The 25,594-nt window shown below is 37.4% G+C and overlaps 1 protein-coding gene across 1 annotated transcript in view; it reads right to left on the bottom strand.

The window, feature by feature from the left end:
* Window positions 1–3,034: 3,034 nt before the first annotated feature.
* The window catches only part of LOC128636241 (intestinal mucin-like protein), a 52,993-nt gene continuing 30,433 nt past the window's right edge, over window positions 3,035–25,594 (bottom strand). Inside the window, exons 7-8 of the mRNA XM_053689279.1 lie at window positions 3,727–3,825; window positions 3,035–3,070 (exon numbers count right to left, since the gene is read on the bottom strand). Coding sequence (XP_053545254.1) covers window positions 3,035–3,070; window positions 3,727–3,825 — 135 coding nt within the window. The remainder of the gene's footprint in view (window positions 3,071–3,726; window positions 3,826–25,594) is intronic.

The following is a 25,594-nucleotide window of genomic DNA, read 5'->3' as shown; positions in this document are numbered from 1 at the left end:
ATCAGTGCCTGCTCCCAGATAACTACTCGTGCACGAATAACTTCTCGTGCACGAGCACAATGTTATCTTTATGAAAAACGTATACTAACACCCTCTAGTGGTGAAAAACTGTTAAAATGCAATCTGAAAGAGGTGGAATTCAAGGTCTAAGAAATTAGCATATGAACCTCCTAGGTTAAGCTTTCAACTAAGAATACCAAGAGAACAAAGCTAAATTGGTGATAAAAGTAAATTGGAAAATTGTTTAAAATGACATGCTCTATCTGAATCATGAAAGTTTATTTTGGCCTAGACTGTCCCTTTAAGCCATAAAGCTCTTCTAGCTAAAATAGCATATATCTAACATCAATTCTGATGATATAAAAAATGGCATCACAAATGAAATTATTAGCATGTTGAATTCATTTAACAATGCTATACACATTATGATCTGATACTTGTTGTGCTAAAGTTTCCAACCAAAAAGTTGAGGCAGCTGCAACATCAGCCAAAGAAATAGCAGAAATAAAAAGAGACAAGCGCTCAACCTGGGAACGAACAACAGCATAATAGCTTGTTCTATGGCTAGTTACCACCCAAGAAGCAGCCTCTTTTTGCTCAATATGTGCCTTTCACAGAGAAGAACTTTCCTGTAGCATATCAGTCTGATCCTGACTTAACAGTGCAGTCCAGCCCCGAAATACCAGGCAATCCCTCTCTGAACGAGAGAAACAGCAAAACCCCAGATGTACGTTTCGGCCTATTGTGGGCCTCGTCAGTGAGGTGCAGCCATATCCCTCTAGACACACTGAGCAATGGGTCCACATCTGGATTCCCGCATCACACTTAGGGAGACTTCCCTAAGTGTCATAATTTGGATAAATAAAAAGAGAGAAGCGCTCAACCTGGGAACGAACAACAGCATAATAGCTTGTTCTATGGCTAGTTACCACTCTAGAAGCAGCCTCTTTTTGCTCAATATGTGTATTTCACAGAGAAGAACTTTCCTGTAGCATATCAGTCTGATCCTGACTTAACAGTGCAGTCCAGCCCCGAAATACCAGGCAATCCCTCTCTGAACGAGAGAAACAACAAAACCCCAGATGTACGTTTCGGCCTATTGTGGGCCTCGTCAGTGAGGTGCAGCCATATCCCTCTAGGCACACTGAGCAACGGGCCCACATCTGGATTCCCGCATCACACTTAGGGAGACTTCCCTAAGTGTCATAATTTGCATAAATAAAAAGAGAGAAGCGCTCAACCTGGGAACAAACAACAGCATAATAGCTTGTTCTATGGCTAGTTACCACGTCCGGAACGAAACTCGAGCGTCATAGATGATGCAAGCTCGTGAAGGACTCGGCGCCTACTAAGACGCCAGAAATGATGAATTTGCGTCAACAAACGTAATTTTCGCGCCAAAAAAATCTCACGCCAAGAATGACACAATAAATTATAGCATGTTGCGCTCTCGCGAGCCTAATACAGCACGCAATTTAGAAAACCTCAGGTAAGAATTTTTTTTATTGCATTTCCCAGATATGAAACTGACAGTCTGCAAAAAGGAAATATACTGATAAACCTGAATCATGGTAAATATAAGTATAAACATATATTTAGAACTTTATATTTAAAGTGCCAAACCATAGGTGAGAGTGTCTTAAGTAAATGAGGCATACTTACCAAAAGGCACCCATCCACATATAGCAGATAGCCAAACCAGTACTGAAACGGAAATCAGTAGAGGTAATGGTATATAAGAGTATATTGTCGATCTGAAAAGGGTGGTAGGAGATGAATCTCTATGACCGATAACAGAGAACCTATTAAATAGATCCCCGTTAGGAAGACCATTGCATTCAATAGGTGATACTCCCTTCACATCCCTCTGACATTCACTGTACTCTGAGAGGAACCAGGCTTCAAAATGCTGAGAAGCGCATATCAACGTAGAAATCTACCACAAACTTACTTCACCACCTTCATAGGAGGCAAAGTTTGTAAAACTGAATTGTGGGTGTGGTGAGGGGGTGTATTTGTAGGAATTCTGAGGTTTGGGAAACTTTGCCCCTCCTGGTAGGATTGTATATCCCATACGTCACTAGCTCATTGACTCTTGCCAATTACATGAAAGAAATTACATTTTCCATCCACTCTTAAAGCCTTTATATAGGTGTCATGTTTCTAAAAGCTTAAAGGAGCATGGTAAATTAAATTGTAAATAAATGTACTGTAAATACACAGGGGCACATTAAACTAAAATGGGGAGAGGTTAAAAGGCCCTGGCTAATTAATTGAAATTATCATTTTCCTCTTAATCAAACATCTCTTCCTGTACATTTAAAGCCATATTAATAAGATTTTTTTGTTAATGAATGCTGGGCTTATGTTTGAACACATCTGAATAAAGTATAAAGTTGTAGCGACATGTCACTTTACCAATAAAATAATAGCAGCTCTCATAATGACGTTTGCCTTCTCATAGAATAAAATCTAAATGTTTCAATAATTAACAACGGTTATAGATGATTTAAAGGTAAAGCTCTAGCAAGATAGGAATAGTGGCTACACTTGTTGTCCATTATCTCTGAGTAGGAAAAATTAATAATGGACGGTACCTCTACTCCCTATATCAGCACATTTAAGAGATATACAAATTCATGACAAAGGACTTACAGGTTCACAGATGTGGCAGGTTTGTCTAATGGTGATTAAATCAAATGTATCCTTCAAATGATCACATTTATAATAGACACAGGGTTCATTTGGTGGATTCCATTTTTCTCCAGGCTAGAGATATATAAAAGAACAATCAATTTTATTTAAAGGACATTAAAATAAATGTATTAGAAATAGCGTATTACTGTGATTCTATACTACTGCCAGTATTGTGGATGTAAACATTAAGATGTGTGCAATTAAGGAATACAAAAAGTAATTATTTAAAACATGTTTAATTATTTGTTTGCAATATATTATCATTATATAATTAGCCAGTTTATCTTGTAATTTAATTTTTTTTTTTCCTCCCATATTTAAATTTTACAAGATTACGCTATGTGACGCCCCTTTGTTCCTTCTGTTTTCTCAACTTAGTAATAAAGAAATTTAAATGAGTTTGTAAAAATGTATTTATAGGACATAAAAGTCAAAAATAAACGTTCATGATTTAAACAGAGCATGCATTTTTAATAGACTTTTACATTTTCATATTTACTGTATTCTCTTTGTATTTTTTGTTGAAAAGCAGCACTACTGAACGATAGCTGGTGATTGGTGTCACTTTCTCACAAGATAAGTTCATCTAGTTCCCAGTAGTGCATTGCTACTCTAGGGCTGAATTTAACCCTTTTACATGGATTAAATACACAGTTATATGTAATAGAAATTGCAATAATAAAACCCTACCCTATACCTTTGGTATAATGTGTTGAAAAGCAAACCTAGGTAAGTTCAACAGCATCAATGCACTACTAGGAGCTAGGTGGTGATTGGTGGCTACACATATGCCAGTTTATATTGGCTCACCTTAGGTGTTCAGCTTGCTATGAGTAGTGCATTGTTGCTCTGGAGCTGACTTTAACTATGAGTTTAACCCCATGTGCATGTTACATAAATATATGCAAGCAATAGTGCAATCATAAATTGATCAAACACATAAGTATTTTCATTTATATATGTTATGCCCCTTTAAAAACATTTAGAAGATGATATTGTTTTGTAATGCTGATTTTTTTTATTTCTTACCTCAAGAAAAATGGTTGTTCCATTATCCAATGTTTTAATGCAAGACACTTTATTACACGTGCCACAGCATGTTCCTTTAATTATCTGGTTATTATAACCCTATAATAAGGAAAGTTGTATACAATTAAATTAAAGGGACATTCTTTCAAATAGCGCATACAATTTTAAACAACTGTACAATTTATTTTACCTTCAAATTTGCTTTGTTCCCTTGGAATTCTTTGTTGAAAGCTAAACCTAGGTAGGCTCGTATGCTAGTTTCTAAGCCCTTGAAGGCCACCTCTTTTCTAATTTTGACAGTTTTTCACAGCTATACAGTATTAGTTTATGTGTGCCATACAGATATCATTGTGCTCACTCCTGTAGAGTTATTCGTGAGTCACATTAGCAGATCTACTCAACAGAAGGGCCCTGGTGCAAACTTCTTTTTTCAGACCTCCAAAGGTAACTCAGTACTAAGCAACAGCAATAATATACATTCTGCTGTGTATATAGACAGACAGACAGGCCAGACAGACAGATAGATAGATAGATAGATAGATAGATAGATAGATATTCAACCTGCAATAATAAAAGCCTCCCCTGCATTAGAATTGTACATATGCTTCATATGTATCATGAATCTATCACATAATTCAACTTAACTGAGAATCTCTCTTAAAACCATCCCACCTTGTAAGGGCATTCACCTTTAAAAACAACATGGAACCATTTAACCAGTGCTTGATTAAACAATCTAGCAAATGACTGTACCTAACGCTTTGCTGGCTCTTAGACAACTTCTAGCTAATTATATATTGTTGCCTAACTTCTGAATCCTTGTGAGTTCTCTGCCCATCTAAAAGAACAACTATTTTTTCCCATCTAGACAGTAATTCTGGTTTAAAATTTTGGTTTCCTGGTCTGTGGGTAATAATAAAATGAAAGAAATCAAAATAGAGGTTCCACCTGACCTGTCTAGCTGATAGTGTTTTTATTTTTATTACGTATTTCAAGTTTTTGTGATTGGAATGAACTAGGATCAGTGTCAGTGTTCCTTCTAGCAATAACCACCATGTTTTGAAAGCTGCTATCAAGGCAAGTAATTCCTTTTCCCCTTCAGGGTAATTATATTCAATGGGTGTTAGAGTTATTGAATAGAAGACTACTTGGAGCAGTGGTTAATCTGGAGACAATATTGCACCAAGACCATAATCTGAGGCATCAACTTCCAGGATGTACTGTAAAGTGGGATTTGTTAACTTGAGGATGGGTGTTGTGGTAAAGAGAGTCTTGAGTTGGTCAAAGGCTGTTCATTTGGTCCAAGGATTTTTGGGCAGATTTATTCCAGGTAAATGGTAGTTTGAAGCTGGTTAATTGTGTGAGAGGTGAACTCCAATAGAAAGAACTAGACAAATATGAAAATGAAATAAAACTAACTAAAAATGGTAAACTAAAGATATCCAGGATTTACAAAATAACAAAGTATACAAGTGGAAAAACAGATTTAATCCTAGATCACAAACTAGAGTCAATATTATCCAAACTGATATCTCTGACACCGATAATGAAGAACAAGAAATCACAGAAAGTGATATAACAGTGGAACTCTCTACATCACAAAACTCTGTAATGGCAGAAAATAGAAAAAGGAAGTTGTTTTTTAGAGGAAGATGTAAGCACAGATTCAGAGCCACCAGGAGAGGTTGGAGGAAGTCACAAAAGGCCCTCAAGAAACAAAATGAACAAAGACAGAACCCAGACAGCCAAACTTTACAAATGCAATCCTAGCCCATTCTCAAAACTGAGAATGAAAAATTGAGAATAATAAACCTCTCCTGCAAGATCCTTACAGAACATAACTAGAATCTATTATCTAAAGGGTTATCATTGTGTCCTAGTTCTCAATAAGACAAATACGAGACAGTAAAAGATATTCAGTTATTTTTACACAAATTACTTTTAAAGAAAATTTCACAAATAGAAATCATGAAGAAAAAACATTGTCTGAGAAAGATTTAGAGTCAATACAAATTTTAGAAGATCTATTAGCAGAGCAAGACTGCACTGCCCAGCCTAGCTGGCTAACAGCATTAAGCAATAAATCCAAATACTACCCAACAGTCAGTAATACCCCCTGTATAGAGGTATTCAAACAGATAGCATGCAAAACTATCAATGTGCTAGACACTCAAACATTTTTAAAAAATCTAACTAAAAGTGAAAGAGAAGCTTTGAAAGAAATGGAATCCTGTGAGGATGTCTTCATTAGAAATGCAGACAAATATGGCAACATAGTCATCTGGCCACATGAAATGTACCTAAAAGAAGTCAAGTCACAACTGAAAGATACATCCTCTTCAGTGTTCCCTCTAAGACCAGTTTTGTGTGTGGCCCAGCAGTGAAACAGTTAATTATTTAACCCCATCCAGCAATTATCAAACACTGCACAATGCAGATAGCAAGATATGGTTCTCTTGTAAACCGTTTCACTGCTGGGCTGCACACAAAACTGGCCTTATAGGGAACACTGATCCTGTTACAAAGAATTATGGTGTTATCCCCAGAATTTCACAAACAATATTCTAAATGGAGTGATTGTGCCAAAAACACAGGCATTATAACTGCCAAGGAACAGAAATTCCTAACTGTAACTCATCCCAAAATTGCAACATTCTACTTGATTCCAAAAGTTCACAAAAATAGTAAAGTACCCCCTGGTTTGTGTCAGGGAATGAGTGTTTAACGGAGCGAGCAAGCAAGTATATTGACCTGAAACTAAGAGAATTTTGAACTCAACTTCCTTCTTACATGAGAGACACAATGGAGGTCTTACAACTGATTCAAGATGTCAACATTTCCAATACCACCTGGCTTGTAACAGCCTATGAGGCCTAGTTATCAACGGGGTCTAGTTATCAAGCCATCAACCTCAAATATGCTGGAATTCCGCAGCGTATTTGTGGCGAGGCTGATTCGCTTTAGTTATCAAAGGCTAGATCCCGGCGAAAGTAGAATTTTGTAACGTAAACTTTGATCCGCCGGACTCAGTCTGACACAGATCGATTCTTACGTCACTCCAGATGTTCCGCACACAAGTGCGGCACAATCTGACTACTTTTGCTAGTTATCAAAAAACTAGCAGGTACGCTCGGCACTTTTACGGCCCAGTGTACCTGGTTTTCAAACCGCCACCCTGGAGGCGACGGATCCCATAGGAATCAATGGGAATCTGACCATAGCGAAAGTACAAGTTTGCTGCTGACAGACATCCCATTGATTCCTATGGGAAAAGTCTGCACTTAACACCCTAACATGTACCCCGAGTCTAAACACCCCTAATCTGCCCCCCTATACCGCCGCAACTAAATAAAGTGTTTAACCCCTAATCCGCCGCTCCCGGAGCCCACCGCAAGCTACTCTATACATATTAACCCCTAAACCGCCGCTCCCGGAGCCAACCGCAACTATAATAATTGTCTTAACCCCTAAACCGCCGCTCCTTGAGCCCACCGCCACCTACATTATACCTAGTAACCCCTATCCTGCCCCCCCTATACCGCCGCCCTCTATAATAAAGTTATTAACCCCTATCCTGCTGATCCCGCACCTCGTGGCAAATAAATAAATAGTTTAACCCCTAAACCGCCGCTCCCTGAACCCGCCGCAACCTATATTAAATTTATTAACCCCTATCCTGCCCCCCCTACACCGTCGCCACCTATAATAAATTTATTAACCCCTATCCTGCCCCCCCTACACCGTCGCCACCTATAATAAATTTATTAACCCCTATTCTGCCCCCCACTACACCGCCGCCACTGTAATAAAATTATTAACCCCTAAACCTAAGTCTAACACTAACCCTAACACCCCCCTAACTTAAATATTAATTAAATAAATCTAAATAATATTTCTCTTATTAACTAAGTTAATCCTATTTAAAACTAAATACTTACCTGTAAAATAAACCCTAAGATAGCTACAATATAATTAATAATTACATTGTAGCTATCTTAGGATTTATATTTATTTTACAGGTAACTTTGTATTTATTTTAGCTAGTTAGAATAGTTATTAAATAGTTATTAACTATTTAATAACTACCTAGCTAAAAGAAATACAAAATTACCTGTAAAATAAATCCTAGCCTAAGTTACAATTAAACCTAACACTACATTATCATTACATTAATTAAATAAATTAACTACAAATAACTACAATTAAATACAATTACATAAACTAACGAAAGTACAAAAAATAAAAAAAGCTAAGTTACAAAAAATAAAAAAATAAGTTACAAACATTTAAAAAATATTACAACAATTTTAAGCTACTTACACCTAATCTAAGCCCCCTAATAAAATAACAAACCCCCCCAAAATAAAAAAATGCCCTACCCTATTCTAAATTAAAAAAGTTCAAAGCTCTTTTACCTTACCAGCCCTTAAAAGGGCCTTTTGTGGTGGCATGCCCCAAAGAATTCAGCTCTTTTGCCTGTAAAAGAAAAATAACCCCCCCCCCAACATTAAAACCCACCACCCACATACCCCTAATCTAACCCAACCCCCCCTTAAAATAACCTAACACTACCCCCCTGAAGATCATCCTACCTTGAGTTGTCTTCACTCAGCCGAGCAGCGATGGAACTGAAGTGGACATCCAGAGCGGAAGAAGTTATCCTCTAAGCGGCGCTGAAGAAATCTTCCATCCGATGAAGTGATCCTCCAAGCGGCGCTGAAGAAGTCTTCGATCCGGGCGATGTCATCTTCCAAGAGGCGCTGAAGAAGTCTTCTATCCGGGCGATGTCATCTTCCAAGCCGGGTCTTCAATCTTCATCCCACCGACGCGGAACATCCTTCTTTACCAACAGACTACCGACGACAATCAGCCAATCAGATTGAGCTCGCATTCTATTGGCTGATCGGAACAGCCAATAGAATGCAAGCTCAATCTTATTGGCTGATTGGATCAGCCAATCGGATTGAACTTGAATCTGATTGGCTGATTCAATCAGCCAATCAGATTTTTCCTACCTTAATTCCGATTGGCTAATAGAATCCTATCAGCCAATCAGAATTGAAGGGAAGCCATCTTGGATGACGTCCCTTAAAGGAGCCTTCATTCGTCGGTAGTCTGTCAGTAAAGAAGGATGTTCCGCGTCGGCGGGATGAAGATTGAAGAGTGAAGACAACTCAAGGTAGGATGATCTTCAGGGGGGTAGTGTTAGGTTATTTTAAGGGGGTTTGGGTTAGATTAGGGGTATGTGGGTGGTGGGTTTTAATGTTGGGGGGGTTGTATTTTTCTTTTACAGGCAAAAGACCTGAATTCTTTGGGGCATGCCCCCACAAAAGGCCCTTTTAAGGGCTGGTAAGGTAAAAGAGCTTTGAACTTTTTTAATTTAGAATAGGGTAGGGCATTTTTTTATTTTGGGGGGGTTTGTTATTTTATTAGGGGGCTTAGATTAGGAGTAAGTACCTTAAAATTGTTGTAATATTTTTTAAATGTTTGTAACTTATTTTTTTTATTTTTTGTAACTTAGCTTTTTTTATTTTTTGTACTTTAGTTAGTTTATGTAATTGTATTTAATTGTAGTTATTTGTAATTAATTTATTTAATTAATGTAATGATAGTGTAGTGTTAGGTTTAATTGTAACTTAGGTTAGGATTTATTTTACAGGTAATTTTGTATTTCTTTTAGCTAGGTAGTTATTAAATAGTTAATAACTATTTAATAACTATTCTAACTAGCTAAAATAAATACAAAGTTACCTGTAAAATAAATATAAATCCTAAGATAGCTACAATATAATTATTAATTATATTGTAGCTATCTTAGGGTTTATTTTACAGGTAAGTATTTAGTTTTAAATAGGAATAATTTATTTAAGTATAGTGTAGTGTTAGGTGTAATTGTTACTTAGGTTAGTTTTTAGTTTACAGGTACATTTCTCTTTATTTTAGCTAGGTAAGCTATTAAATAGTTAATAACTATTTAATAGCTATTGTACCTAGTTAAAATAAATTGAAAGTTACCTGTAAAATAAAAATAAATCCTAAGATAGCTACAATATAATTATTATTTATATTGTAGCTATATTAGGGTTTGTTTTACAGGTAAGTATTAAGTTTTAAATAGGATTAACTTAGTTAATAAGATAAATATTATTTAGATTTATTTAATTAATATTTAAGTTAGGGAGGTGTTAGGGTTAGGGTTAGACTTAGGTTTAGGGGTTAATAATTTTATTACAGTGGCGGTGGTGTAGTGGGGGGCAGGATAGGGGTTAATAAATTTATTATAGGTGGCGACGGTGTAGGGGGGGCAGGATAGGGGTTAATAAATTTAATATAGGTTGCGGCGGGTTCAGGGAGTGGTGGTTTAGGGGTTAAACTATTTATTTATTTGCGGCGAGGTGCGAGATCAGCAGGATAGGGGTTAATAACTTTATTATAGAGGGCGACGGTATAGGGGGGGCAGGATAGGGGTTACTAGGTATAATGTAGATGGCAGCGGTGTCCGGGAGCGGCGGTTTAGGGGTTAATACATTTATAAGAGTTGCGGCGGTGTCTAGGAGCGGCGGTTTAGGGGTTAGTAACTTTATTTAGTTGCGGGGGGCTCCGGGGGCGCTGGTATAGGGGGTAGAACAGTGTAGTTTAGTATGAGTGCTTAGTGACAGGCTAGCAAGAAAGCTGTCAAAAAGCCGAAGAGCAGCGAGATCGGATGAGTGATAACTCTCACAGTCCGCTGCTCATCGCCCCGTACTTGGTGCGCAGCTTTTTGACAGCTTTTTTGATAACTTAGGCGAATTTTGGCAGGTCCGCAGCGGCGATGTGAGGCGAGCTTAGGCGGGCGTATTGGGCCGGCGAAGGCAGGAAAAGTAGACACGTTGATAACTAGGCCCCAACGTGTCTACTTTTTCTGCCTTCGCCGGCCCAATACGCCCACCTAAGCTCGCCTCACATCTCCGTCGCGGACCTGCCAAAATTCGCCTAAGTTATCAAAAAAGCTGTCAAAAAGCCGTGCACGAAGTACGGGGCGATGAGCAGCGGACTGTGAGAGTTATCACTCATCCGATCTCGCTGCTCTTCAGCTTTTTGACAGCTTTCTTGCTAGCCTGTCACTAAGCACTCACACTAAACTACACTGTTCTACCCCCTATACTGGCGCCCCAGGAGCCCCCCGCAACTAAATAAAGTTATTAACCCCTAAACTGCCGCTCCTAGACCCTGCCACAACTCTTATAAATGTATTAACCCCTAAACCGCCGCTCCCGGACACCGCTTCCACCTACATTATACCTAGTAACCTCTATCCTGCCCCCCCTATACCGTCGCCCTCTATAATAAAGTTATTAACCCCTATCCTGCTGATCCCGCACCTCGCCGCAAATAAATAAATAGTTTGACCCCTAAACCGCCGCTCCCTGAACCCGCCGCAACCTATATTAAATTTATTAACCCCTATCCTGCCCCCCCTACACCTTCGCCACCTATAATAAATTTATTAACCCCTATCCTACTCCCCCTACACCGTCGCCACCTATAATAAATTTATTAACCCCTACCCTGCCCCCCCTACACCTTCGCCACCTATAATAAATTTATTAACCCCTATCCTGCCCCCCACTACACCGCCGCCACCTATAATAAATTTATTAACCCCTATCTTGCCCCCCACTACACCGCCGCCACTGTAATAAAATTATTAACCCCTAAACCTAAGTCTAACACTAACCCTAACACCCCCCTAACTTAAATATTAATTAAATAAATCTAAATAATATTTCTATTATTATCTAAGTTAATCCTATTTAAAACTAAATACTTACCTTTAAAATAAACCCTAATATAGCTACAATATAAATAATAATTATATTGTAGCTATCTTAGGATTTATTTTTATTTTACAGGTAACTTTCAATTTATTTTAACTAGGTACAATAGCTATTAAATAGTTATTAACTATTTAATAGTTTACCTAGCTAAAATAAAGAGGAATGTACCTGTAAACTAAAAACTAACCTAAGTTACACCTAACACTGCACTATACTTTAATAAATTATTCCTATTTAAAACTAAATACTTACCCGAAAATAAACCCTAAGATAGCTACAATATAATTAATAATTACATTGTAGCTATATTAGGATTTATATTTATTTTACAGGTAACTTTGTATTTATTTTAGCTAGTTAGAATAGTTATTAAATAGTTATTAACTATTTAATAACTACCTAGCTAAAAGAAATACAAAATTACCTGTAAAATAAATCCTAACATAAGTTACAATTAAACCTAACACTACACTATCATTAAATTAATTAAATAAATTAACTACAAATAACTACAATTAAATACAATTACATAAACTAACTAAAGTACAAAAAATAAAAAAAGCTAAGTTACAAAAAATAAAAAAAATAAGTTACAAACATTTTAAAAATATTACAACAATTTTAAGCTACTTACACCTAATCTAAGCCCCCTAATAAAATAACAAACCCCCCAAAATAAAAAAATGCCCTACCCTATTCTAAATTAAAAAAGTTCAAAGCTCTTTTACCTTACCAGCCCTTAAAAGGACCTTTTGTGGGGCATGCCCCAAAGAATTCAGCTCTTTTGCCTGTAAAAGAAAAATACAACCCCCCCCAACATTAAAACCCACCACCCACATACCCCTAATCTAACCCAAACCCCACTTAAAATAACCTAACACTAATCCCCTGAAGATCATCCTACCTTGAGTCGTCTTCACTCAGCCGAGCAGCGATGGAACCGAAGTAGACATCCAAGGCGGAAGAAGTTATCCTCCAAGCGGTGCTGAAGAAATCTTCCATCTGATGAAGTGATCCTCCAAACGGCGCTGAAGAAGTCTTCGATCCGGGTGATGTCATCTTCCAAGAGGCGCTGAAAAAGTCTTCTATCCGGGCGATGTCATCTTCCCGCCGACATGGAACATCCTTCTTTACCGACGGACTACCGACGAATGAATGCTCCTTTAAGGGACGTCATCCAAGATGGCGTCCCTTCAATTCCGATTGGCTGATAGGATTCTATCAGCCAATCGGAATTAAGGTAGGAAAAATCTGATTGGCTGATTGAATCAACCAATCAGATTCAAGTTCAATCCAATTGGCTCATCCAATCAGCCAATCAGATTGAGCTTGCGTTCTATTGGCTGATCGGAACAGCCAATAGAATGCAAGCTCAATCTGATTGGCTGATTGGATCAGCCAATCGGATTGAACTTGAATCTGATTGGCTGATTCAATCAGCCAATCAGATTTTTCCTACCTTAATTCCGATTGGCTGATAGAATCCTATCAGCCAATCGGAATTGAAGGGGCGCCATCTTGGATGACGTCCCTTAAAGGAGCCTTCATTCGTCGGTAGTCCGTCGGTAAAGAAGGATGTTCCGCGTCGGCGGGATGAAGATTGAAGACCCGGCTTGGAAGATGACATCGCCCGGATAGAAGACTTCTTCAGCGCCTCTTGGAAGATGACATCACCCGGATCGAAGACTTCTTCAGCACCGCTTGGAGGATCACTTCATCGGATGGAAGATTTCTTCAGCGCCGCTTGGAGGATAACTTCTTCCATCTTGGATGTCCACTTCGGTTCCATCGCTGCTCGGCTGAGTGAAGATGACTCAAGGTAGGATGATCTTCAGGAGATTAGTGTTAGGTTATTTTAAGGGGGGTTTGGGTTAGATTAGGGGTATGTGGGTGGTGGGTTTTAATGTTGGGGGGTTGTATTTTTCTTTTACAGGCAAAAGAGCTGAATTCTTTGGGGCATGCCACACAAAAGGTCCTTTTAAGGGTTGGTAAGGTAAAAGAGCTTTGCACTTTTTTAATTTAGAATAGGGTAGGACATTTTTTTATTTTGGGGGGTTTGTTATTTTATTAGGGGGCTTAGATTAGGTGTAAGTAGCTTAAAATTGTTGTAATATTTTTTAAATGTTTGTAACTTATTTTTTTATTTTTTGTAACTTAGCTTTTTTTTATTTTTTGTACTTTAGTTAGTTTATGTAATTGTATTTAATTGTAGTTATTTGTAGTTAATTTATTTAATTAATTTAATGATAGTGTAGTGTTAGGTTTAATTGTAACTTAGGTTAGGGTTTATTTTACATTTAATTTTGTATTTCTTTTAGCTAGGTAGTTATTAAATAGTTAATAACTATTTAATAACTATTCTAACTAGCTAAAATAAATACAAAGTTACCTGTAAAATAAATATAAATCCTAAGATAGCTACAATGTAATTATTAATTATATTGTAGCTATATTAGGGTTTATTTTACAGGTAAGTATTTAGTTTTAAATAGGATTAACTTAATTAATAATAGAAATATTATTTAGATTTATTTAATTAATATTTAAGTTAGGGGGGTGTTAGGGTTAGTGTTAGACTTAGGTTTAGGGGTTAATAATTTTATTACAGTGGCGGCAGTGTAGTGGGGAGCAGGATAGGGGTTAATAAATTTATTATAGGTGGCGACAGTGTAGGGGGGGCAGGATAGGGGTTAATAAATTTATTATAGGTGGCGACGGTGTAGGGGGGGCAGGATAGGGGTTAATAAATTTAATATAGGTTGCGGCGGGTTCAGTGAGCGGCGGTTTAGGGGGTTAAACTATTTATTTGCGGCGAGGTGCGGGATCAGCAGGATAGGGGTTAATAACTTTATTATAGAGGGCGGCGGTATAGGGGGGGCAGGATAGGAGTTACTAGGTATAATGTAGGTGGCAGTGGGCTCCGAGAGCGGCGGTTTAGGGGTTAAGACATTTATTATAGTAGGAATCAATGGGATATCTGGCAGCAGCGAACTTGTACTTTCGCTATGGTCAGACTCCCATTGATTCCTTTTGGATCCACCGCCTCCAGGGTGGCGGTTTGAAAACCAGGTACGCTGGGCCGTAAAAGTGCCGAGCGTACCTGCTAGTTTTTTGATAACTAGCAAAAGTAGTCAGATTGTGCCGCACTTGTATGCAGAACATCTGTAGTGATGTAAGAATCGATCTGTGTCGGACTGAGTCCGGCGGATCGAAGTTTACGTCACAAAATTCTACTTTTGCCGGGATCTAGCCTTTGATAACTAAGGTGAATCAGCCTCGCCACAAATGTGCTGCGGAATTCCAGCGTATTTGAGGTTGACGGCTTGATAACTAGGCCCCTATGTAGTAGCATTATACACAAGCATTAACCATGATATGGGAATAAAAGCTGTGCAGTATTTCTTAAATAGGTCTACAGAAGAGAATCAAGACCACAATAACTTCCTGACAGAACAATTAAGATTTGTCCTAACCAAAAATTATTTTACTTTCAACAACAAATACTATCTAAATCAGGGGGATGGCAACGGGCACTGCCTGTGCACCCACCTATGCCAATTTATTCTTAGGCTGGTAGGAGAAAAAAACTGGATTTTCAGTTGAAAATGATCAATACACTGACAATATTCTCTTATGGATCTGCTATATTGATGAGGTTTTATTCCTCTGGGAGGGCACTGAAAAAGATTCAGACACTTTTCTTAAAATATTAAATAAAAACAATCTGAACATCAAATTAACACAACAAAAAAAGGCTAATTGAGATCTCTTTTTTGGATCTAAAAATTCATAAAGAGATAGATGGATCATTAAGTACAGACTTGTTCAGAAAAGAGACTGCAACAAACAATGTACTTTACTCTTCAAGTGCTCACACTCCTAATACAGCCAAATCTCTCCCAATAGGAGAATTTGTAAAATTGAGAAGAAACTGCTCTAATAATAAAGTGTTTCAAAAGAGAGCAAATTAATTAGATAAAAGATTTACAACAGAGGATTTAGCAAAAGATCTATCCGTAAGGCCAAAAGGAGAACTATTTTGACAAATAAAGCTGACCTACCCAAACCCAAAACCAAAATGGATGACAACAAGACAAGATTAATATTAACATACAATTATCAAACAAAACAGTTTATAGAAATATGTAATCGAAACTGGCCTATATTATGATCAGATTCTGTAATAAAAGATCAGATTGGTGAACGAGTAGAAATCAGCTTTAGAAGAGCCAAGAATTTGAAAGAAATTTTAAGCCCTAGCCACTTTACCAAAAAGAAAAAGAAACTTGGGAAAAGGGATCTTTCCCCTGTGGAAATTGTTCAACATGCACCAATATGATAAAGAAAAAACTCTAGTGGACAGGTTTGGAAAACAGCATTTCATCCAATCATATATCCGTTGTAACACCACAGGAGTAATTTATGCCTTCCAATGCAAATGTGCATTTACCTATATCGGAATGACCTCAAGAAAATTACATACGCAAGTCATGAAACACCTAAGAAATATCCGCAATGCTGCCAAAGACCTGGCAAGAGATAAAGCCATAACGTCCATAGGTTCACAATTCTACAATCATCATCAATCAAAAAAACGTCAGAGCTGAAATGCTATGGAATACAAAAAGTTTCACTGGGACAAAGAGGAGGCGACCTAAAAAATGTTTTACTAAAGCAGAGACCAGATGGATATACCTAATGGATACCATGTATCCTACAGGTCTGAATGAACAAAACAATCATTCTATGTTTATATAAAGACATTAAGATATAATACCTGGGTATTATATAATCACCATTATAATCCGATTATATATTCGTAATCATTCATCATTAGTACCACTTCACTCATCACTCACTCCAGCACTTTTTAATTGGGTCAACTTGACACTATATGCCAATGAGCACTGCATAACACAGATGAAACTATCACAACAAATGTTCAACACAAACAGGACACACTCAAGAAAATTACACACCCGAGTCAAGGATACACTATATAATGAGATTTGAATGATTCATGATATATTTACAATTACTATTATTTCATATTAATATTATTTTTCATGTATACCACTTTCATGTACACCAGGTTTATAACAATGCAATTACCAACACTACACCCCATTTGATCACACCTAAGCACCCTCACATTTCACCAGTGTTACTTTTATTTTGCATACAATAAGGAATCATCAACACTTTACCCCATTGTATCACTATACCTAATGTAATAGGAGATGCACTCCACTTTTTTCAAAAGTCTCATAGTTCACTTGTTATCAAGCAAGATCTAATTTATGTTATCACTTTTTCACATTCAGCCACCATTAACACGCCTAATGGTTGTTATTATTATTTCTACCAATATCATAAGTAATTTATAACTATAAACATATCAGTGCTTTAGATTGACAAAGAATTACCAAATCCAAAGAATAAGAACTGTAATCCATTCTCTATTATACTGCAGAACTGATACAGGTATATACCATTATATATGTAATTTGACAACATAAAATGTAATCATGATCATTATTGAAAAATAATAAAAACACATAAACCTTTTTCTCTATAAATGGTATTAAGTGAAATGACCCTAATAAAAACATTGACATAACTCTATAAAAATGTTATAGTCGTATATAAAATTTGAAATCAAATCAAATTAAATAATCATTATTACATGTGAAAATGCCCAAACGTATTCATCAAGAACAGAATATAACGAGAATAAGACAGGCAATGCTTATGGTAAAAGTACATATTTATATTCATATTGAGATTCTGTTTGTGAGTGGTAATGTAGTGGTGAACTCTCCTGTAAGAGAACCAATTATGTGCCCAAGAGAATTTTTGTTCCTTCAAATATTGTTGTGGATGAATTTGTTCATTATTTATTATTTGGTATATATCTATATCCGTGGGAGAGGAGGTGTCGTTTGGATATTTCATTAAGTCAGTGATTGAAAATTTGCTATTGTGTGTTAGGGAGGTTAGGGGGCCAGGTCTGGATACTAAGAACGGATTTGTTCTATTAGCTATTTCCCATACATTAAGAGTTTCTGTGGTAATAGGGTTAGTTATCAATCTGATTATATATTTTGGATTGGGGTGCCAGCATATAGATCTTAAGTCTATTTCTGGGTTCAAATGTTATTCTAACATGACCCAACGTTTTTGTTGTTTATGTATTCTCCAATCAAGGATTCTTTGGAGAAATATACGGCTAAATTACAAGTTTTGCATTAGAGGCTATGCAGTTCTAACAAGCAGTTTTCTCTCCCCGCTCACTTACCTGCAGCTCTGGTATTACGAGTTTTCAGAAACCCGTCGTTAAAAGGCAAGAAGTGAGCGTTGAGCAAAATTTTTCTCCAAATCTCACTCCAATACCAGCGCTGCTTAAGTCAGCAGTAAGCTGGTGTAACATGCTCGTGCACGATTTCCCAATAAGAATCAACGGGGAGAGCCTGCTGAAAAAAAGTCTAACACCTGCAAAAAAGCAGCATATAACTCACTAACGCAGCCCCATTGATTCCTATGGGAAAAAAAAAATTACGTTTACACCTAACACCCTAACATGAACCCAGAGTCTAAACACCCCTAATCTTACACTTATTAACCCCTAATCTGCCGCCCCCGACATCGCCGACACTTACATGATATTATTAACCCCTAATCTGCTGCCCCCAACATCGCTGCTACCTACATTATATTTATTAACCCCTAATCTGCCTCCCCCATTGTTGCCGCCACCTTCCTACACTTATTAACCCCAAATCTGCCGCCCCCAACATCGCTGCCACTATATTAAAGTTATTAACTCCTAAACCTAAGTATAACCCTAAACCTAACACCCACTAACTTAAATATAATTACAATAAATCTAAATAAAAATTACTATCATTACCTAAATAATTCCTATTTAAAACTAAATACTTACCTATAAAATAAACCCTAAGCTAGCTACAATATAACTAATAGTTACATTGCCCCAAAGTAATCAGCTCTTTTACCTGTAAAAAAATACAAACTACCCCCCCAACAGTAAAACCCACCACCCACACAACCAACCCCCCAAATAAAATACTATCTAAAAAAAACTAAGTTCCCCATTGCCCTGAAAAGGGCATTTGGATGGACATTGCCCTTAAAAGGGCAGGTAGCTCTTTTGCCGCCAAAACCCAAATCTAAAAAATAAAACCCACCAATACACCCTTTAAAAACCTAACACTAACCCTCTGAAGATCGACTTACCGGGAGACGTCTTCATCCAAGCCGGGCAGAAGTGGTCCTCCAGACGGGCAAAAGTTTTCATCCAGATGGCATCTTCTATCTCCATCCATCTGGTGCGGAGCGGGTCCATCTTCAAGATATTCGACGTAGAGCATCCTCTTCTGGCGACGACTAACACAGAATGAAGGTACCTTTAAGTGACGTCATCCATGATGGCATCACTTAGATTCCAATTGGCTGATAGAATTTTATCAGCCAATCGGAATTAAGGTAGAAAAAATCCTATTGGCTGATGCAATCATACATACATTTTTAATTCACTTAAAAAAGAAACCCTATTCAAGAAATAGAGAACAAAAGTATGCTCTTTTAGCACTAAATAGTAATAAGGGGTTAAAATATAACTTTTACTAATGATACAAATAAAATGACAGCTACAATGATTTAGTATGATTAAACTATTATGGCTTGCCAGAAAGACTAATTAAAAACACAACTCCATTGTGAAGGACTTGTTACACTGTTTGAATTCAAAGATTACAAAGGTTTCAATGTTGCTAATCCCTAAGTGGGTGCAAAGGGATCGAGTGAATAGTTTAGGTAAGATGAGATTTCAACATATTATTTGAGGAAAAGCATCGAATTGGGAAATACCCAGTGTCCCCTGTATTGGGGTAGAGTAAGCATTCCGTTACTGTTATTGATCCCTTCCCACCCTTCCCACCATTCTTTTAGCACGGATAAACAAAGATTTAAGTTAAATCATAAGTTTAATAATAATGGTGAGTGCAATTGAAAATAAAGGAGATGCCCCTAAGATGTCCTGATGTTTCCAAACCCATCAGGACCTGGTGATTTACCAGACATGAGTGAGGCAATGGCTGTTTGAAGTTATTCTAAGGTGAAAGGTGTGTCTAAGTAATTTTGTTTCTCCTTTGTAAGCGTGGGTAAGTGTAGTTGTGATAAATAATTTTATATTTCTGTCAAATTGGGTCATTGGTGATTTTGGTTTAGATTGAATAAGTTATGGTAAAAGGTTTTGAAAGAGTTTGCAATGTCTTTGGAGGAGGACCATTGCTTTCCTGTGTTGCTTTGCTGTGTTGTAACTTAGGTTAGGATTTATTTTACATGTAATTTTGTAATTATTTTAACTAGGTAGCTATTAAATAGTTATTAACTATTTAATAGCTATTGTACCTAGTAAAAATAAATACAAAGTTGCCTGTAAAATAAATATAAATCCTAAAATAGCTACAATGTAACTATTAATTATATTGTAGCTATATTAGGGTTTATTTTACAGGTAAGTATTTAGTTTTACATAGGAATAATTTATTTAATTATAGTAAATTTATTTTGTTTTATTTAAATTATATTTAAGTTAGGGGGGTGTTAGGGTTAGACTTAGGTTTAGGGGTTAATAACTTTATTATAGTAGCAGCGACGTTGGAGGCGGGAGATTAGGGGTTAATTATTGTAGGTAGGTGGTGGCGATGTTAGGGAGGGCAGATTAGGGGTTAATAAAATTTATTATAATGTTTGCGAGGTGGGAGTGCGGCGGTTTAGGGGTTAATACATTTATTATAGTGGCAGCGATGTCCTGTTGGCAGATTAGGGGTTAATAAGTGTAGGTAGATGTCTGCGACATTGGGGGCGGCAGATTAGGGGTTAATAAATACAATGTAGGTGTCGGTGATGTTAGGGGCAGCAGATTAGGGGTTCATAGGTATAATGTAGGTGGCAGCGGTGTTTGCGATGTGGGGGGGGCCTCGGTTTAGGGGTTCATAGGTAGTTTATGGGTGTTAGTGTACTTTGTAGCACTGTAGTTAAGAGCTTTATGTTCCGGCGTTAGCCCATAAAACTCTTAACTACTGACTTTTTTAGGTGGTAGGAGTCTTGACGGTAGAGGCTGTACCGCTCACCCGTAATACCGGCGTTAGGCAAATCCCATAGAAAAGATAGGATACGCAATTGACGTAAGGGGATTTGCGGTAGCCAAAAGTCGCGGAAGAAAAGTGAGCAGTACACCTGTACCTGCCATACTCGTAATACCAGCGGGCATTAAAAAGCAGCGTTAGGACCCCTTAACGCTGCTTTTCAAGGCTAACACAGAACTCTAAATCTAGGTGTATGTGCATGCTAGAATTAGCAAGAGTTATTTAATAAGAGAGTGCATATTTGTGTATTCTGAATGTATAGGAGGTAACCATTAAATATATAATAGCATGGTAGAACTGTAGCACCTTCTATAATACTGGAAACATAGTGCAAATGCTATTTACCAAAGTGCACAAGAATACAATTTTATAGGTCAGCATTAGCATAAATTAAGATAGGCTAACAAGTCAGTTAAGAGAACTAGTTGACTCCATTGGATATTATGTAAGGACTTCCAAATAGGGCTAGTGCAGAGAAATACAGATATATGTAAAGTTCACAAACAAGTAAAGTTTTCTCTCCATTTATTTTTCCCTCCTGGGTTCTAGATATATGTTAATGCTTAAGACCAGGTTAGTGATAGGTTTAAAATGACTGATGTATTGATACCATTTGGGGATTACATAATGTTACCTGGGTATAGACCTTAGCAAAGTTGTGACATGCTGTCCCGGCCACAGACAGCAGGTTTTAGGTTGAAACATAAGGGAGCAATCAGACCCCAAAGTGACATTTGTATCCATGACTACCTAGGCCACTAATAACTTAGAAGGTCTATGAAATATACATAACCTATATGATCTAGCCTGTCTGTAGTGAACTAATTTGACGTAAGTTAAGAAGACACACCTTTAGTTGTTTCATGCAAGATGGAGTATACATCATTATATACCTTTCCCAGTATGTATTTACATACATTTAAACAGAAAAATCAATGTGATCAAAACAGTAAAGACTTAAAAAAAGGTAATAAGTGAGGAGAGACTGACCACCCCTATAAGTGAGTAGATATTAATGCTTGGGCAAATTCAATCTGCCTAGTATTCCAATTAAGTGGTTCAGGCTAAAGGCACCTTAGGAAAAAATAACTTTAGTATCTATGGGCCATGGTACATACATATCTGAGGTAAATTTAAGAGTCCCCAAGTATCCGGCACATTAGCCATCATTAGGGTAAGGCAAACACTACAACAATTGTTTTTCAACCAAAAAGTAAGAGCAAGCATGGCAGTAGATCTTAGCATTTGATTAAGGCAAGTTATGGCTGGATTTAGTCAATTTACGCAGCATTCAAATTGATAATAAGCCTGCAATGTTGATCCAATCATCCAATGCCAGATCACCTGGCATGAAGGTTCAGCCAATCCTGGACTTGTTCTGCTCCGGTATGACATCTAGTCGATTGGTGGAGGAGGTCTGCGCAGGAATCTGTTCCCATTGAGCGTCCCATCTGCTCTCCATATTGAGGAAGGAACAGGTAGCTACCCAGGTTCTTGGTCCCATCAGGCCCAAAGGCCCGGATCATTGGACAGCCATCAATGCACTCAGAGTTTCTACACGGCCCACCATCCAGTCACAAAACTGAGGGATCTCATTAGCGAATGTGACAGAGCCGGCTTTTTTGTCAAATGAGCAGCTGTTGGTGGAGGGCTTTTAAGTCATGTAACTTCCAGGAAGGGCTAAGGTTGAGCTTCACCTTTTGTAAAGGAGGTGGGTTTAAAGAAAAGCACTCGCTGATTAACTTGTGGTGTCTTTGATAATGGTCCTCCAGTAGTGTTAGCACTGCTGTCTCTAATGCCTGTCCCTCCATGGTAACTGCTATTTAGCGAATAGTGGAGGGTAATGGCGGATATTCTGACAATTGTGCTATGGTGTCAAGTGTCCCCTTCTATACATGAGGCCCAATAATAGCTCCTTTAAACAATTATCCTATTACAGGATATCTTAACCCCAGAGTTTGAGGGGGTAATGTTGCGGCAGCCCCAGACCTATGCTCCGTCTCCAACACAGGGTTCGCTTCTTGTATTCTTCATGCTGAATAATTACAGCAAGTTGCAAAATGGCTTCTGAGCCTGTGAAAGAGCCTGTTGCACATCCATCTCAAAGAGCATAAGAAAAAACACAGTCAGATCCTCAAAGTTGAGCATCTGTCAGGTCCCAGCTGATAAATGTTCAAAAATGTGTGAAATATAGTATATTTACTGTATAAAACTTATAAAACGTCTCTAAAACTCCAGGAGCTTAACAGAGACGCGTCTTGCCGCTTTGAGAACAGGCTCCACCCACCCTATTAGTTTTCCTCTTATTACACACTTATGTGCATCCCATACATTTTGGATATCTACATCTGGGGTGTTATTTAATCTAAAATATTCCTCCAATGAGTTTGTAAGCTGTGTGTAAACTTAATGATCCTGCAATAAGGTTTCATCGAGCTTCCATACTTTATCAAATATTTGTGAGGTAAGCCATTTAAGAGAGCAGCAAATTATGGAGTGGTCTGACCAGGTGATTGGGAGTATCTTTGTGTGTTGCACTAAAGCCAAACTAGTTACATCTGTCAATATACAATCAATTCTAGTATATTTCTGGGGAGGATATGAAAAGAAGGTATATTTCTTTGTAGTTAGGTGATGAAGTCGCCATGGGTCGTGTACTGCTAAATTTGCTAAACTTGATTTTATTATTGTTAATGTCTTATTTGGGATAGATGAAGTTCCTGTGGAACAGTCTAATTCAGGGTTTAGATCAATATTAAAATCCCCTCCTAATATTAAGCTTCCTTTTGAGGTCTCTAGAAGAGGATTACAAATCTGTTTAAAGAAATGGGACACATTTTTATTTGGGGCATAAATATTAGCTATTGTGACTCATTTGTTATATAGTATCCCAGCAGTAATGATATATCTCCCTTCCTTATCCTTACTAACCAATATGGTTTTAAATGGAAGAGATTTATCAAAGAGAATTCCCACCCCATTACATTTAACTGAGTTAGAGGCAAAGAATACTTGGCCGCATTTCTTAAGAGATTGAAGTGGTTCATGTCCTCTTTTAAAGTGGGTCTCTTGGAGAAGAATTATATTACCTTTGAGTCCTGTGTAATCTCTAATTGCTATTGACATCTTTTGAGTAAGCCCTTTGACATTGTGTGAAATAATTTTAATGCTTAATGGTTCAGAAGACCTGGTACAGTGATTGGAAGAGTTTGAAATTTGACTCAGAGCTGTAAGTTAAATGGTTACATACATACAAAGTAAACAGAGCCTGAGACACAGAGTTAGGCATCATTAAACCTATAGATTCACAAAAACTTGTAAATAATTTCTTGAAACAATACAAACAATATATGTATTTTTCACATAATACACTATGGATGGGGGGAAGATTTGTCAAGGTGTATTATCAGTTATCAAACAATAACATATATTAAGGTAAATGAACACAGTGAAGCCCTGCACATGATTAAGACATTAAATTGAAGGTGCAATCACAATAGATCACTATTCTTTTGTGCTACGTATCACCTACGGACACAGTATTTTTATTTGGGTTGTTAGCTAGTAGGCTTCTATGGGGATTGATCAGAGCATCATTAAGTGTAAAAAAATTGTATTCAGTATTGAAAAAGTATACGTTAACAGGGATAACTTTGTATGGTATTCAACAACTTGAGGCTACATGCAATTACATACCAATACCCAGTCCTTTTACTTCTCTGTCTTAAAGAAAGCCTTTAAAATTCTGATGAAAGCAGATTTAGGTCTACACCTGGTAGTCAGCCAGTGTTCCACCTTGTGGATATTAAGTAAGTCTGAAGTTATTATTATGAGTCCAGAGGTGGATCGGGTGATGGCGTGGGTCCCATTTTTCTCCTTTTTGGTAGGACTTTGTTCTATTGGGGATGTTGTTCTTTAGGTCTAGCTAGGTCATCTAAGGGTTTTAGAGGTGGTAGCAATAATATGCTATCTGGCGGAGGTTCGAGTGGAATATTCAAAAGTTATCTAGACTGTCTAGGTCACTGAGGTTTTTGTATATGAATTGAGTGCCATTATGATTAACTATTAGGTTGAAAGGAAAGTCCCATCTGTATCTGATATTATTTTCTCGTAAGGCATTAGCGATAAATCGGACCTCCTTCCGGGGTTGAAAAGTTTGAGGGCAAAGATATTAGTAGATTTGGATATTGTGTCCTTGGAAAGATATGGACTGTCTTGTTCTAGCTGCTTGCCATATTTCTTCCTTAATGGTATATTTTAGGAAACATAAAATTACATTTCTTGGGGCGCAGGGGGTTTTGGAAGTGGTCTTAGTGCTCTATATATGTGTTCTATGTCTTTGGTGTTGAGGTGGGGAGTGTGAGGGGATATGTTTTGGAAAAGATCTTTCACATAGGATTTAAGTTGGTCTTGTGGGATATCTTCAGGGATTCCCCGAATTCAGAGATTATTTTTCATTCCCCTGTTGTCCCGATCCTCTATTTTGTTTTGAAGGGTTTGTAGTATTGAATTTTGAATTGAAATGTGTTGCATATTTGAACTCACTAGAATGTTTTTTTGGCCATCTTCTAAATAGTTGAACCTAGACCCCATTTTGTTAAGGTCCTTTTTTAAGATCTCTCAATTCCAATTTAATAAAGGATTTTAGTGATTCAAGGTCTAATTTAGAAGGCAAACCAGCAATTTGGGATTGTATGGTACGTAGCAAATCCTGCTGGGCAATAGAGTCTTCCATTTGTGGGACCATACCTTCAGTAGCTGAGCGTTGGTTGGGATCATTAAAAGTGTTATCAGATACATGGAAAAATGTTGACACTGAGGGTGCTAGGCTTGGATGTTTATTATTTTTATCCTGTTTAGGGCTCTTTCTTGCAGCTA

Source organism: Bombina bombina, chromosome 7 (assembly GCF_027579735.1).
Source record: "Bombina bombina isolate aBomBom1 chromosome 7, aBomBom1.pri, whole genome shotgun sequence".
Lineage (NCBI taxonomy): Eukaryota > Metazoa > Chordata > Amphibia > Anura > Bombinatoridae > Bombina > Bombina bombina.
This window is presented reverse-complemented; position numbering and strand designations above follow the sequence as displayed.